We start from the raw sequence: 15,030 nt of genomic DNA, 5'->3' as shown, positions 1-15,030 counted from the left end.
AAAATTACAAAAGACTTTAAGTTTACTTAATAAAACTTTAAGAAAGAAAATTTACCAAGTTTTAAGAAACATAAGTTTGTTGAAAACTAATTAACATTAACCTTTTTAATTTTTCAAATGCTTTGAAGACTGATTGAAAAGTTAACGACTGAACTTTCCAAAGTAATTTTAAACTACTTAGCTTAACTAAAAAATATTGAGACTGTTTTTGTATTAAACAGATGTTAAATTACAGAATGCTAACAGAAATAAATTAAAAAAAAATAAATGAATATTTACGCTTAAAACATTATGCCTTTTTTACTAATTTAATATATTTAAAATTTATTTATTTGATTTAACTTATCAATAGCAACTATAATAATTTACAACTCATGCATTTTATTAAAATACCTTGTACAATAAAGGTACAACTTTACAATTGATAATTTCTGTCTTTATTATTTTAATAAGTGCGGTAAATTAAAGTGAAAATCTTTTGCATGAATAAAAAGTTACTATAAATAACCTATTAAGTAGCACATATACTTCTATTTCTGTTTTTATAAAAGCTATAAAAAAAATTAAATTATTAACTTTTAAGTGAGTGTGTTACTGACTTTATGTAATATAATTAAGTTGTTCCTTTTTGTTTATACAAAATAAAATTCAAATTATGTTTCTTAAACGTACTATTAATAACTATTTAAATATTTAAATAAAGCTTAACATAAATTTTATATATTCTTATTTTAAAATGCAAAAAAGCCATCTATATTGTATACTTGTGTAAAAGCATAAGGTTTTATAAATAAAGTATTTGGCAATGTTCGTAAATTAAAACTTCAGAGTAAAGTTATCGTTAATTAAACTAGATTATGCTTCTTAATTGTTTGCTTTTTAAAATCAACCATAGAAAACGTTTTATAACACTATTTACTATTCTTCTGTATTATAAAATGGAATTTATTGAAAATAAATAAGAATGTTCTACCTACTAATAAAAACTTGAAAACTACCCTAATTATATCACTTGAACATTTTTTTTTCTATCACATATCTCGTAATCAACTATACTGTTTTGTTCTACTTACCGTCGTTATCCTTAAGCTTTGTCGAAAGTATTTCTTTCTGAATAAACAAACACTAATTAAAACCACGCTAATTACATAACAATTTTTAATGACGCGCTTTGTAGTTTCAATCGCGCTCACTCGCTAGAAAGTGTAAGCTGACGAAATTATCGGGGATTTGTTTTGAAGCTCCTTAGGGATTTGTGTAAGAAGGCAACAAGAAGTGTTTTTTACATCACTTATTCACTCAAGCATATGCACTGCAGTTTTATTTTTAATCACTGATGTTTAAGTAAGAAAGAGCACACGAATTAGTTTTTTTTTTAAACGCTAGATTTTTGGAATTGATTATTTTCCTTCTTTTTTACAGAATCATTTTTTAAAAATAAGTCAATTGTAAATTTTGTGTTTATTGTAAGTATGGTAAGGTTCAAACAGTAATAAAGGCAATTAGTAAAAGAAAATGTTGCGGCGAACATACTCGAGATCTTACTCGAGATCAGGTTGTGTTTTGAGTTTTGTGTTTTAAACTGATTTTTAAAAATTATTTATAAAAATTCAGATGAAAAAGTCAGCTTCACCAAAGAGCTGAAGCCCGTCAAGTCGAATCAGGGCGATGACGTCATAATGACCTGTGAAGTGACGTATCCGAACAAGTCGTTTGTGACGTGGTTTCACGACAACAAGAAAGTTGCACAAAACGAAAGATTTTCAACAAAAGAAGATAAAGGCGTGCTTCAGCTAATCATTAAAAACGTAAAAGTTGGTGACAAAAATATAAATTTCTGTGGCAAATTTTTTTTGTTTTTAATTGCATACAGAGCACATATTAATGGCGAGAACATCTCAACTTTATTGATGATAGCCGTAATAAATACAGGTTAAAATTTTATACAGAGGTCAAAAGAAATATTATTTTTAGACTTTACTTTTTACTTGTTACATTGGCTTTTTATAAAATTAAATAAGTATTTACCTCACAAGGTTTTAACCCAGCTTAGAAAAAGATAATTCAAAAATACAATTTTTACTCAGTAGCTCATTTTAAAAGTAAACAAAGTAAATCATAAACAAATGTTTTGAGCTAAACAGAAAAAGTATGTATTAGTTATATATATATATATATATATAATAATATATAATAATTTGAATAAATTATTTAAAAGCCCTTCAAGTGGGCTCAGTTGAAAGAGTTTAAGTTTAAACATTAACCTTATTTTATATATATATATATATATATATATCTGTAGTGAATTGACAGACAGGCCTTATATAAAAATTGATTAATTTTTTCACACCCCATGTGGCCTAATTTTTTAACAGTTCTTAAACTTCATAAAAACTCAATTTTTTGTAAAAATAATATGAAAACACCCTATCAACCTAATAAACTTTTTTTTTTTTAGATATCCGATGCAGGCATATACGAGTGCAAAATCGACCGTGTTTCATCCAGGACAACTCTGCACGTCTTGCGCAAAAGGTCCTCGAGCAAATCGACCACCTTCACCAAAGTCCTTCCCGACCAGCTCGAAGTCAAGCTGAAAAGTTCCTTCAAACTGACCTGCGAAATCAGCCAGCTCGACAAAATCCAGTGGCTTTTGAATGACAAGGAAATAAGCAACAGCGAGAAACACCAGCTCATGTGCTCGGCTGAGGTTTGCTGGCTTAATTGAATGTTTTAATACTGTTAAATTTAATACTTTTCAATTTAACACTATTAATAGATGTTTAAGTAATCGATTTACCTACTTGTGTAATGTGAGGTACAAATGGACAACAATTAGTTAGGTAAAACCAAAAAAAAAAAACGTTGTGTTTTTATTTTATATATATAACGTTAATTTCATAGCCGTTTGTACATTTACGCTTTTTAGTTGATTTAAATGCAAAACACACTTTTTAATATTTTCATTTTTTGATTTTTTGATTGCTTTCGACTTGTACCTCTCATTTTATCATTTTTACATGCCAACAGGGAAAAACGCACAGCTTGGTGGTGAACAAGGCTGGTGCTGGCGACCTGGGTAGGTACACGGCCCGGTTGAACAGGACCTGCCAGTCCACATGCGTGGTCGGCTTTCCGTGCCCGCCCAAGATGGAACTTCTGACATTGGTTGACGATAGTGACCAGGTCGTCATGAAGACTTCCAAGCCCTACTCGATCGTGGTTGCTTATTTGGGGTTTCCCGATCCCGTGTTCAGTTGGAAAAAGACAGTTTGTTGTTTTGAATGTTTTTAATTTTCTTTATTTTAGTTTAGACTTTTAATTTTTATAAGTTATTCAAAAACTTTAAAAATAAATCTGTACTATAATTTACATAAGAAGTGATGGTGTTATACAACTCGAGCATAAGTAAAACTGCTGCACAAATAAAACTCGAGCTGAAGCTAAGCGCGCGCTAAATGTTAATCAAAAGGTTCAGCGTTCAAATTTGGCTTTCAAGTCAATTAATCAAACGCTGAAAGCCGAGCAAGTGGTCGCGCTCGGGTGTTAGCTCAAATGTCACCAATTATCACAGCCTTCCTGTCATATTCACAGAGCGCTGGAGACGACAAATTCATTACCAGCGTCGTCGGCAGCGACAACGTTGAATTTGTCAGGGAGAACTCGACGGTGAAGCTCAATTTGAAGTCGGTTGCAGTCGATGACGGAGGGAAATATGATGTTACCGCAACAAACAGTTATGGAGAAGACAAAATAGAAATTATGGCGTCTGTTTTAGGTTAGCTGTTATGTGATTTTGATGAATGCTTTGTTTGTAGACACTCCTAAGCGCCTTTTTGTCTGAGTCAAACTTTTTTTTCTCAGTACCTTTGTAGTTTAAATTTAGAACATAGCTAAATTCGTTATTTTTAGTTAGCTACGACAAAGATTTTTATCAAAACATATAATTTAGAACTTAAACATTTCTCAACGTTCTCTCTGAACTATTTTTGCTCAATAACATTTTATGCGTCTAACAAAATCGCTTTAACTATGTACTAAACTTATATTAAAAAAAAAAAACACTATTTATTTCTTCACATGACAATTTTTTAAGCTACAATTTGATATTTTTTTTGATAAAACTCTTAACAACGAGTACTTTATTTTTAACTTTTATGCAACATGTCTAAAGTTAAAAAAATCTACACAACTTAAAATTATAAATAACCGTTATATACTGGTAATACAACAAATAAATATACAGGCAAGTTTGTTACCTTGATTTGATTTAATAGATTTTTATTATTAGCGTTGTTTTATTACAACTTTTATAGTTTAAAAACTGCTGATAGTTGTTGCATTCAAAATAGCTTTACAGTTACGTTTTTCATAAGTTTTATATACCTTTTTTATTCTTTTAGTTGAAACAAAATTTTAGCTGTTCTAAACTCTGTTTATATGAATATATTTCTAAATATAAGTGCTTATTTACCAGTCAGCAGAAGTTTTTCTTTAAGCATTTTTAAGTTAGATGATAATAAAGATAAACACTTGAACAGTACAACTTTATTTATAGTTTATATAGCTTTTTAATGTTACCAAACAGCAAACGTACTCTATTTTTTTATAACTGAAACTTTTTGTAGTTTAAAGTTTTAAAAAAAGTGTTCAAATAGTAAAATTGAATTGTATTTTCATTGTAAATAAATGATTAGACCTAAGATTTGATACTAATCCTATTTCTAAATAAACACATCCTACTTCGATTTTATTTACTTTTCTAAAGTTTTAGTTTTTATTCTTCAAAAGTTTCATCACAACCAACAGACATTCCTTCCGCGCCAACAAACTTGTTGGTCTGTGACGTAACAAAGAACTCTGCCACCCTCGAGTGGTCGAAACCGTTGAAAGACGGGGGAGTCCGGGTGACGGGCTACTCTGTGGAGAAGAAGAACAACGTTAGCTCACTGTGGAAAGTTGTAAAGAGAAGCACCACAGATTGCTGTTGTAAGGTTAGTAAAAATTTGTTTTTTTTAATTTTTTAAAGTTGCAGTATTTCATCATACATTTACGTGGGTGTTTAGTAATTGTGGTTTGTTTGTACTTGAAAGATAATCCTTGTGAATATTGATTAATTTAAACCGAGCGTATTGTTGGCAGCTTTGAAAAGAAAAACTTTAATTGTTAGCTTTATTAAATTTAATTGTCTTTAATTGTTGCCTAATTCAGTGGTTTTTAATCTTTTTGAAAAACCTTTTTTAAGTTGATCCATGGATATGAAATGAATAATTTTTTGATACTTTTGCATGTATTTATTAAAAATAATCTATTGTGAGTCACTACTATTGTCTTTATAGCTTATAAAAATGATATGAAAAATCAAAAACATAAGTCTAGAAACACATTATTTTATATAACATCATAAACCACTACTTTTTTGCTAAATAACTAATTTTCACTTTGAAAAAATTTGTAGACTGACATACACAACTCATAATTAAATTAAAAAAAAATTTATAGTGCAACTTCCTTAAATAATAAATAAACCAGATCGAGCATTTGGTTGAAGGCCAGAAATTTATGTTTCGGGTGGCGAGTTTCAACGAAGTAGGGAAGTCCCCTTGGGCTCAAACCAGCGACTTTATCACCACAAAGACAAATATCGGTTTGTTCGAAATATTCAAATTACTTTCCTTTTTTGTATTAACTGTTTATTTCAGAGACACCATTACTACCGCAAAACTTCAAAGTGGTTGAAGTCAAAAAAGACAAGGTAGCTTTCAGCTGGACCAGACCAAATTTCGATGGGGGTTCACCAATCAAAGGGTACTTGCTCGAGTTTAGAAAACAGGGAGACAAAAAGTAAGTTATTTGTTTTTTTTTAAGCAAGTTAAGTTGAATTTAGAAATGATTGCATGTTTTACAAAGTTATAAGTTAAACTTATTTGTATGCATTATGAGATAATGCCAACCAAAATACTAAATCTGTCAACTTTTGTCAAAAGTTAATATTTATATCAAAAAGTATCCATAATTAATCTAAACGTTTTTGCATAAGTTTTGAAGGATCTTAAAATACATAAAATTGACAAAAAGATTTATTCACTTTGAATTTTTAGATGGAAAAAGGTAAACCACGTAGATGCGAAAACAACAAGCTACGTAATCAGGTCTCCCCGCATAAAAAACTCAGTATCATACGAGTTCAAAGTACAAGCAGAAAACTCCGAAGGTCTCGGAGCAGAAGCAACTATCCCGTTGATAAAAGTTTCCGATCCAATAAGTGAGATATATTAGTTTCTTTTGTTAACACTTACATTTTTGAAACATAACTGCGCCTACCTTTTTTGTTAACTGATTTAAATTTGTATGTTTACCCAAAAAACAAACTGAGAGTCTTTATTCATTTGTTCTAATAACGAGTATACAACTTGGCATTATTTTCAAAACTTTTTAAAACCTTCAAAGACTTTTGACAAACTATAACTACTCTAAACTCATAATTTATCCAGTAAAGTTTAACATTACGAATATCCAGGTAAACCTTCAACACCGTTCGACGTGGCCTGCGAAAACGATCCGGTCAGTTCGTTTGTGCAAGTCAAGTGGTTGCACGAAGACGAAGAGATCAGTTATTTCAACATAGAGAGGAGAAAAGACGAAGATGATGAGTGGATCAGACTGGACCGCATCAAGGTATCTTTTAATTTTTGTTTTTACTTTAAAAATCTACATTACGACTTTTCAATGCTTAAAGAATAAATATGTTTTATCTAAATAACGTTTTAGCTTTTCGTAGTTTTTTATGAATCAGTAATTTTTGTTAGTAAATAACTTTTTAAATTCTTTATGCTAACTTATACTAACAACTATAGCGGATAAAACATTTTGTTAACCACCTTTTTATGTGTAAAGCAACAAAGTCTTTAAAAAAAAAACTACATTGATAGGCTTTAAACAAAATGATTTTGAAAGAAGAATATTAGCTTGAATTAATTTTATTTAATTTTAGTAATCAAACTTTTCCTTCAGCTGTGCCAAGAAAACTTAAACCAGATGAGAGACGTTTTCATCGGAAAGTACACTGACAAAAACACAGAGGAAGGGAGTAAATACATTTACCGGGTAATTACGAACAACACGAGCGGTGATAGTGAACCTTCCGAACCCAGCAATCAAATAACCACCAAGTGTAAGTTTAACACACTTGTAAACAGCTTTGCTGGAATTAATATGACTGTGATAGTACGTAGAATTAACATTAAGGTATTTTTCAAATCTGATTTATATAAATAAAACAACTAGTGTTACAAATAAAATTAAAAGATAATGTTTGTACAAAAATCTATTAAAACAGCGCTTAAAAACTAGATATGAAACTAAGGACATTAAACATTAGCTTTAAAATAAATAACATAGATGTATGTGGTAGCGATGTTGTTGTTACTGCTTAAGAGGTTAACAAACAGATTAGCACAATTAAACTAAGTTACTTAAGCTCTAAGAAAATAATGTGGTTAGTTTGATCTATATCTAACTATTTGACTTAATTTCTATAAACAGAACACGTTTATGTGTAAATTAAAAAATAATGATTTGTTTTTTTTAAAAACATTTACTTTAACCATAACATTCTAAATTTCAAAACATTAAATAATTTAAGTTGTATTGAGTAATACAACTTGTATTGATAACCAACATTTTTGTTCAAAAATAGTAACCGTCAATAACCAAGTTAAAAATAAATAAAAAAGTCAAAACTCTTTTTTACTTTCCATAAACACGTGTTTTTATTAAAACTATACAGCTAAAATCTAAAACTGTTATGAAGGAAAAAAAAATTAAAATTGATCTAAAAAAACTTAAAGAATATAATAATGTAACCATACTACGAAACAGGCTCGCCGCGGATAAACAAACAAGACGGAAAATATTCGTTCATCGAAGGTGACGTCATCACTCTTCAGGCGAGCGTTTTCGCCGTCCCCCGCTTCACCGCCGATTGGTCGCTCGATCAGAAGAAGGTCGTCACGAGCAAAAACGTCAACTGTTACGTCACAGACGACCTCGTCACGCTGGTGGTGGAGGGCTGCAAGAAAAGCGAACACGAAGGAACCTACCGGCTGGTGGCGAAAAACCAAATCGGACAGAGCTCCTGCTCTTTCGACGTCAGCATTTTGTGTTAGTTTTTTTACACAAAGTGTTTATACTATCTTGATTAGAGATCTTTTTTTGTATTTATATTTTTTCTATACTGGTAGAGCATTATTGTTTCAATGTATTTTACTTTGCTTTTTGTTTTCATAAAACATTCAGCAAAACTTTTTCTTAAAGGTTTTTGTACGTAAAAAAAACATGTAAAATGAACAACTTGCACAATAAAAGTCAAAACAACTTGAAATATATGTGCTACTAATATAAAACAAACTATCAAAGTCACAACAAAATTTTTGAACTTGACCTATTTTCGCTCTCAGGCGCGCCCTCAAGCGTCGTCAGTGACGTAACGGCGGATGACGTCACCGCCACCAGCTGCAAGCTCGCGTGGAAGCGGCCTTTGATCGACGACTGTGACGTCATAGACGGATACTCGGTGGAGTTCCAAGCGGGCGACGGCTGGATCGAGGTAAAACTTTTTTTTACTTTTTTTGTCTCTTTCGTTTTTATTGCTGCTGCTGTTGACCGCATATGTTTATTAGACCATTTACGTTCGGAAAATTGCAATTAAAGCAAACGAAAATGTGTTCCTGGTCATAGAAATATCTTTTTTTACACACTTTTAGTTAGAGGTTTTTTGTTTGAAATCATCAAAGATTTTGAGCAGATTTTCAAAGATATATAATATTGAAAGCTCAATAATTACTTTAGGCAGTTAGTTATATATAAAATAAACCTTCTAGTATTTAGGATTTTTTAACGCAGGTACTAAAACTAAAAACTAGTTGTATTCATTTTTTTTTTTAAACAATTTCTTTTTTTATTCAAATAAATAATTTTACCTTGAATTATAACAAAAGTATACTTTGTCATTTCGTTTTTATTTTAAAGTTTAAGAATTATTTTTTGTTTAATGTACATTTTAATATTTACACAATTTAATTAATTTGTGATTTAAAAGTGAGTTAATTAGTTGTTGTTGTTTAGCTTAAATTATCATTGTTTCTAATTCCAAATCAAGTTAAAAAAAGTCACATGAAAAACTTATTAAAAGGGTTTTAAAAAGCTTTAATGCACAAATATTAATATTAAATAATTGTTAGACAATTTTTCTATCAATAAATATGCATTTTATAAAATTTTTGTTTTAATTCTGAAGTTAAAATTTAACACAACTTAATACTTTCTACATTTATTCTAAAAATAGATTTTTTTTTTAATGTTTAGAAAACTGAATCTAAAAACAACTCCAACAATACTTAGTTTAAAAAGCTTACTGTTTGAAAAGTTCGTTGTTCATATACTGTGTGCAAAAAAAAAAACAACCTCATGCGTTTATCTTATTATTATAAAAAGCTTTTATTTATGTAAGTACTTAAATTTTATCAGCCTCTCTTATTTTATGCTGCTTAGTTTTTTTGATCAACACAACTTCAAAGGTGGATCGCGTAAAATCCAACAAAAATTTCTGTCACGTGACCAGCATGCAGGAAGGAGAAACTTACCGGTTCCGCGTCACTTGCTTCAACCAATCAGGAGCCGGTGTTCCCGTGGAGCTCGATCACTCGGTGGTTGCCAGGAAACGAGCCACCGTGCCCTCTCCACCCACGTCACTGTCGCATAGCAACGTGACCGACGTTTCGGTTCAGTTGTCGTGGTTGACGCCTGGTTCGGACGGCGGTGCTCCAATCACAGGTTTGCACGTAAAAGGTTTCATTGTTTAGCATTAAAAGCAACATGACTCTTTTTTTTAAACGAGTTTAACTATGACATTACTTAAAAAAACTACGCTTAAAGTAACAGGTTAATGTTTTCACAGTAGTAAGTTAGTACAAAAAAAACATAAGATTGTTAACATTTTGTAAAGTTTTAAAGTTGGAAACTGTAAAATATTATAAGATAACAAGCCTTAAAAAGTTTAAACTGCTATCGTACAAATGAAATGAAAGATCATGATTCCACTTTGCTATTAATTATAATCCATGCATTGTCTTATACTGGCTCTGAAGCAACGTTTTTTCGCAGGATACATGATCGAGCAGATGCTGTGCAAAAGCATCGACGAACACTCGGAGGCCAAATACGCTCCGTGCAACGTCTTACCCCACCAAGCGACCAGCTACACCGCAGAGGATCTCCTCACCAACAAACAGTACAAGTTCCGCGTGAGGGCGCTCAACTCGGTGGGACTCAGTCAACCGAGTCGAAGCAGCGACCTCATTGTGACGAGAAACAACAAAGGTAGTTTTATAAAAAAAACTTTTATTTAAAACAATCAATAGTTTATTACTTCTGAAATTTGTTCATTAATAAACTTGTTTCAAAATTTAATTACAGCCTTTTTAGTTTTAACTTACTAGAAAAGTTTGTAAATATCATCTTTATACTTGTTTGGTCAGACGGACCACGAATAACATTTCGCGGGGGAAACTTGCAAGAAGGAGGAATTGAGGCGAACAGCGGTGATGACGTCATAATAGAAACTTGCGTCACAGGCGACCCGCTTCCCGAAGTCACGTGGTCGTTGAACTCGGTCGAACTGCGGGATACATCTTTGAAGTACGACTTTGTTGAAGATTTGGAAGAAAGAAGTTTCGATTTGCACATCAAGCACGTAAGTTGGCTGGTTGTCACATAAAAGTCACAAGTTTAACTCAATGCACTTTATCTAAAGATTTGATCTTTTGTCAAAGCTCTGTTAGTTTAATAATGCTTATATTTCTGATAATTGCTCGCTATAACCTGTATATTTTTTTACTTTGATGCGTTTACTTTGTCTCTGTAGACTACAATCTAACGTGTTTAATCTTTGTTGTTTTGAACTAGAAAATTGTTCGGCTAATTTTATTTTGAAATATAGAAGTAAGATTGTTTACAGTTACAAAAATTTACTTGAAAGTATGTTAAAAATAGTATATTTTCCATTTTACATTAAAATTAATCAGACATTTGAAACGTTGATAACTCAATATCCAAAACGTCTACACTGGACTTGAATAAAACTTAAAGCTCTATTTTGATTAAACAGATTAGAAGAAGTAGGTTTGGCAATTACCAAATAAAAGCTGAAAACGAATTCGGTGTGGCCACGGCTAATTGCTTCGTCAACGTATTCGACAAACCGGCCAGACCGGACAATATAAGTAATTAATTAATTTTAACTTTGATCTCAATGTTAAATAATAGATAGACAGTTTTGTTATTAAAGAAAACTTTAATTCTGTTTAGTTGTAAGCCTATTATATTTGATTGTATGTTATAATAACGAAAAGTTATTTATGTACATGTTTTTTTAATTTCAAGTTAATCTTGATTCTGATTAAACCATAGTACTAGTCATAAAATTATTAATTTTTATTCAAATCAGTCTTTTTATTTAAGTGTTTAGTTAAAAAGTTTAAGTTTTGCCTAAAATTTTTCAAAATATTTACTGAATCTGTTTAAATATTAATTGCTATATCAATAAATCTAGTTGAAACATTAACATTTGAGAAACTTTGTGTATTCTTAAAGTAGTTTACTGAAAAAACAACTTTCAATTAACTTAAGTGCTAATCGGTTTGTCATTATTACGTCGCACACAGATGTCAGTGACGTCAGCGACTCGTCGTGCGTCGTTTCGTGGTCGCAGCCGGACACGGGGGGACTTCCCCTCCGCAGCTACGACGTCAGAGTGAAGAAGGAGACGGCGTTGGTCGGCAGGGGCAACCAGGGCCGGGTCGAGTGGGAGACGACCAGCTTCGAGTCCATATCGGCCGACCAGCTGTGGTACAAGGTGACCGGCCTCTCGGAAGGAGAAACGTACCAGATACAGGTTGGCGTTTTGTTTCTATGAAAGTTATTAAAAATAATATCGATTTTTTTTAAAGTAGCTTACGAAAGAGTTTATTTATTTTACTTTGCTTTTAAAGTTATCATCTTTTTTAATTTTTTTTGATAGCTTTAGAAAGTTTTTATACCAATTTCTAAAATTTATTTTTCATTTACCTTATGCTTTTCAGCCTCTACTATAAAAAATAACATAGCTACAGTTCAGCTATTTCGATAATAAACAAAAACATAATTACTTAAAAAAAAAACTCTCAGGTTCAAGCAAACAACGAGTTGGGTTCAGGCCCGTGGGCGTCCAGCGAACCAATCATCGTCGAGAACCCGTTCAGCCGGCCCATGCCGCCGTCCAAGCCCCGCTGTGACGTCATGAGCAAGCGCGAGATCAGGGTGAAGTGGAACAAGCCGCTGGACACCGGGGGCCTCCCCATAATCTGCTACAAAGTGGAAGTGAAGGAGAAGAGGAAGAGTTGGAAGGGCCTGGCTCAAGTCGGCCCGCATCAGCTCATGTACGTGGCGACCGATCTCCAAGAAGGCAAAAGTTACTGTTTCAGGTGATTTGAAAAAATATCTGTCTTTCAATGGACTAAAGTTCAACAACATAATAATAACTTTTACAGTAATTATTATGCTTTTTTTTGTTACAGCTTCAGGAGGTAGAGGTAAACCTCAGATTTAACAAAAAATAGTTTGAAAGTTTTTAATATTTTGTTTCGTTATGTTAATTGTATTTTTGTGCAGAGTTTCCAGCGAGAACGAAACTGGAACAAGCGAGCCGAGTGATCCAAGCGACGGATACACAACCAAGGACCCCGTCGAAATTCCGGAAAAACCGGACACACCTAAAATTACTAATGTCAGTGTTCTAACAATCAAGCAATACATTTAAATTCGAAAAAAATGACACAAATAACTAAGAAGTTTCTAAAACTGTAGAAAAAAACATCTACTTTTATAAAAAATGAGCTTAAGCTTTACAAATGTTTAAACGCTTAAGCTTTTGTATAAACAAAAACAACCAATAAACAGATTGCAAACACGTCTGTGCGTCTAACTTGGAAGCAGTCAGCTGACCAGCAGGTGAAGTACAAGGTAGAGATGCGGCACAAGTCAGCAACTAGTTCTGATTGGAAGAAGAAGTTTTCAACGTGCAAGTCGGACGTTTGCGGGTGCGAGCAAGTCGTCGACAGTCTCATTCCCGTCAAAAGGCAGTACCAGTTCAGGTGAGCAATTTTTTATTACAAAAAACTATTTAAAATTAAGTGTGTTAACCTTAAATTATTTTTAAAACAATCAAACATTATTAGAAGCCTTATAAAACTCCATTTAATTTCTTAAAATGCAACGAAACGCGTTTCTTAGTAAAAATAAACTTGAAATAAGTTTTAGTTCTATATCTACAACATGACACTAATCTTCATAATTTATTAACATACAGAATAGTTGCAACAAACGAGGCGGGGGATTCCCCTGCCAGTGACGTCAGCGAAACAGTCACGTGCAAGCCGCTTATCCAGTCACCGTCGCCCCCCGTCAACTTCATCGTCGTCAAGACGACCAAGTCGTCGGTGACGCTGATGTGGGGGGAAACTCCCTCCAGTGGTGAGAACGCGCTGGTGGAAGGATACGTGGTTGAGAAGCGGGAACACGGGAAGAAGTCGTGGAAGACATGCAGCAAGGCGAGTTTCCATTTAAAACACATTGTTTTGAAATTTTTGTTTTATCTTTAAAGATTATAAAATTGTTATTATAAAAAAGAACATTTTTAACAAATAAAAACAATTTTTTTTACAAATAAACTTGTTTTTTAATAGTTCAAATATAAATTTAAATTGATCAATCAACAGAACATCAAAATTTTGCGCTACACGGCCAAGTCGCTGAAGGAAGGTAGGACCTACGAGTTCCGCTTGAGCGCGTTCAACCAATCAGGATCTTCTGATTATGTCATGAGCGAGGCGGTGCCCGTCAGGTCCGTCGTGAAGGCGCCCAACCCCCCACTAAACCTCCGTTACCAGGCAACCGACGACGACAGCCGCATGTCGATGACGTGGGACGAGCCGGAAGCGATGACGTCACAGAGCTGCGGCGTGGTGGCGTACCTCATAGAGCAGCACGATGACGTCACGATGCTGTGGAAGCGCGTCGGGGAGAAACCGCCTGACGTTTTGAGTTTCACGGTAAAAGCTGCTTTATTTAACCACCTTTAAAGCTTTTACTTTTTGTTGCTTACTTAACCTTTTAATCAGATCAGAAACTTATTTTTTAAAGGTTGCCTTGACTTGTTTCTTTCTTTATGTGTTAAAATCGAGTAACTTAGCAGGTGAAAGTTTTTGAATCAAAGTTTTTTATTTTTAAACAACTTTTAAAAAAGTAATTGTCGATTTCAAACAAAGCTCAAAATTTTTATTGAAAAATTAAAAAACTATTTGATGTTTGATACTTTCAAACAGACAAACCGGCTCAACCACAAGGTCGGTTACAAGTTTCGCGTTAGTGCTGAAAACGAGGTTGGAATCGGAAGGCCTTCAGACGAAACAGAAATTAATTACCTGAAACCAAGTTAGTGTATTCGATTTCTGAATTTTTTATGTGATAAAAGTTTCAGAAACTTAATTAAGTCCATTTACATATCTCAATGACTAAAAGTATATACGTAACTTTTCATTTTTAAAAGGGAACACTTAACTTAATTTTTTTGAGATGCTTACGTTTTAAATGCTATAAGATGGTAAAAACTTTATGGGGATAACTTTATTAAAAATTTAGTTTTGTATATCAACTTAATGTAAGCTTAACCTTTTAAAGTTTTAATTGGTTATAAATTCAAAAAATCAAAAGATAGCCTTAAATACTTTTATGCATTTACTTTTAAAAAATTATATTTATTTTAATAGAAAAACCTAGCAAGCCGGAAAACTTGCATTTGAAATCCGTGACAACTGAAATGATCCATGTGAAATGGAACGAGCCAAGTTCTGAAGAGGAAGTCACCCACTACAAAGTTATTTTGTAAGTAAAGAAAAAGTTCATAAATTTTTTCTTGTAAGTACCATCAAAACA

At 32.4% G+C, this 15,030-nt stretch overlaps 1 protein-coding gene across 1 annotated transcript in view; it reads left to right on the top strand.

The window, feature by feature from the left end:
- The window catches only part of LOC145845187 (uncharacterized), a 204,207-nt gene that overhangs the window by 46,891 nt on the left and 142,286 nt on the right, over nt 1–15,030 (top strand). Inside the window, exons 61-84 of the mRNA XM_082952610.1 lie at nt 1,615–1,814; nt 2,459–2,710; nt 3,031–3,270; nt 3,595–3,778; nt 4,810–4,994; nt 5,533–5,647; nt 5,703–5,844; nt 6,102–6,265; nt 6,521–6,678; nt 7,015–7,174; nt 7,882–8,163; nt 8,460–8,608; nt 9,579–9,834; nt 10,165–10,380; nt 10,539–10,753; nt 11,168–11,282; nt 11,724–11,953; nt 12,226–12,521; nt 12,709–12,823; nt 12,997–13,190; nt 13,406–13,646; nt 13,815–14,147; nt 14,421–14,529; nt 14,865–14,979. Of these exons, the coding sequence (XP_082808736.1) occupies nt 1,615–1,814; nt 2,459–2,710; nt 3,031–3,270; nt 3,595–3,778; nt 4,810–4,994; nt 5,533–5,647; nt 5,703–5,844; nt 6,102–6,265; nt 6,521–6,678; nt 7,015–7,174; nt 7,882–8,163; nt 8,460–8,608; nt 9,579–9,834; nt 10,165–10,380; nt 10,539–10,753; nt 11,168–11,282; nt 11,724–11,953; nt 12,226–12,521; nt 12,709–12,823; nt 12,997–13,190; nt 13,406–13,646; nt 13,815–14,147; nt 14,421–14,529; nt 14,865–14,979 (4,666 nt within the window). The remainder of the gene's footprint in view (nt 1–1,614; nt 1,815–2,458; nt 2,711–3,030; nt 3,271–3,594; nt 3,779–4,809; nt 4,995–5,532; nt 5,648–5,702; nt 5,845–6,101; nt 6,266–6,520; nt 6,679–7,014; nt 7,175–7,881; nt 8,164–8,459; nt 8,609–9,578; nt 9,835–10,164; nt 10,381–10,538; nt 10,754–11,167; nt 11,283–11,723; nt 11,954–12,225; nt 12,522–12,708; nt 12,824–12,996; nt 13,191–13,405; nt 13,647–13,814; nt 14,148–14,420; nt 14,530–14,864; nt 14,980–15,030) is intronic.

This window comes from Thalia democratica, chromosome 9, assembly GCF_965202585.1.
Source record: "Thalia democratica chromosome 9, ktThaDemo2.hap1.1, whole genome shotgun sequence".
NCBI classification, from domain to species: domain Eukaryota; kingdom Metazoa; phylum Chordata; class Thaliacea; order Salpida; family Salpidae; genus Thalia; species Thalia democratica.
This window is presented reverse-complemented; position numbering and strand designations above follow the sequence as displayed.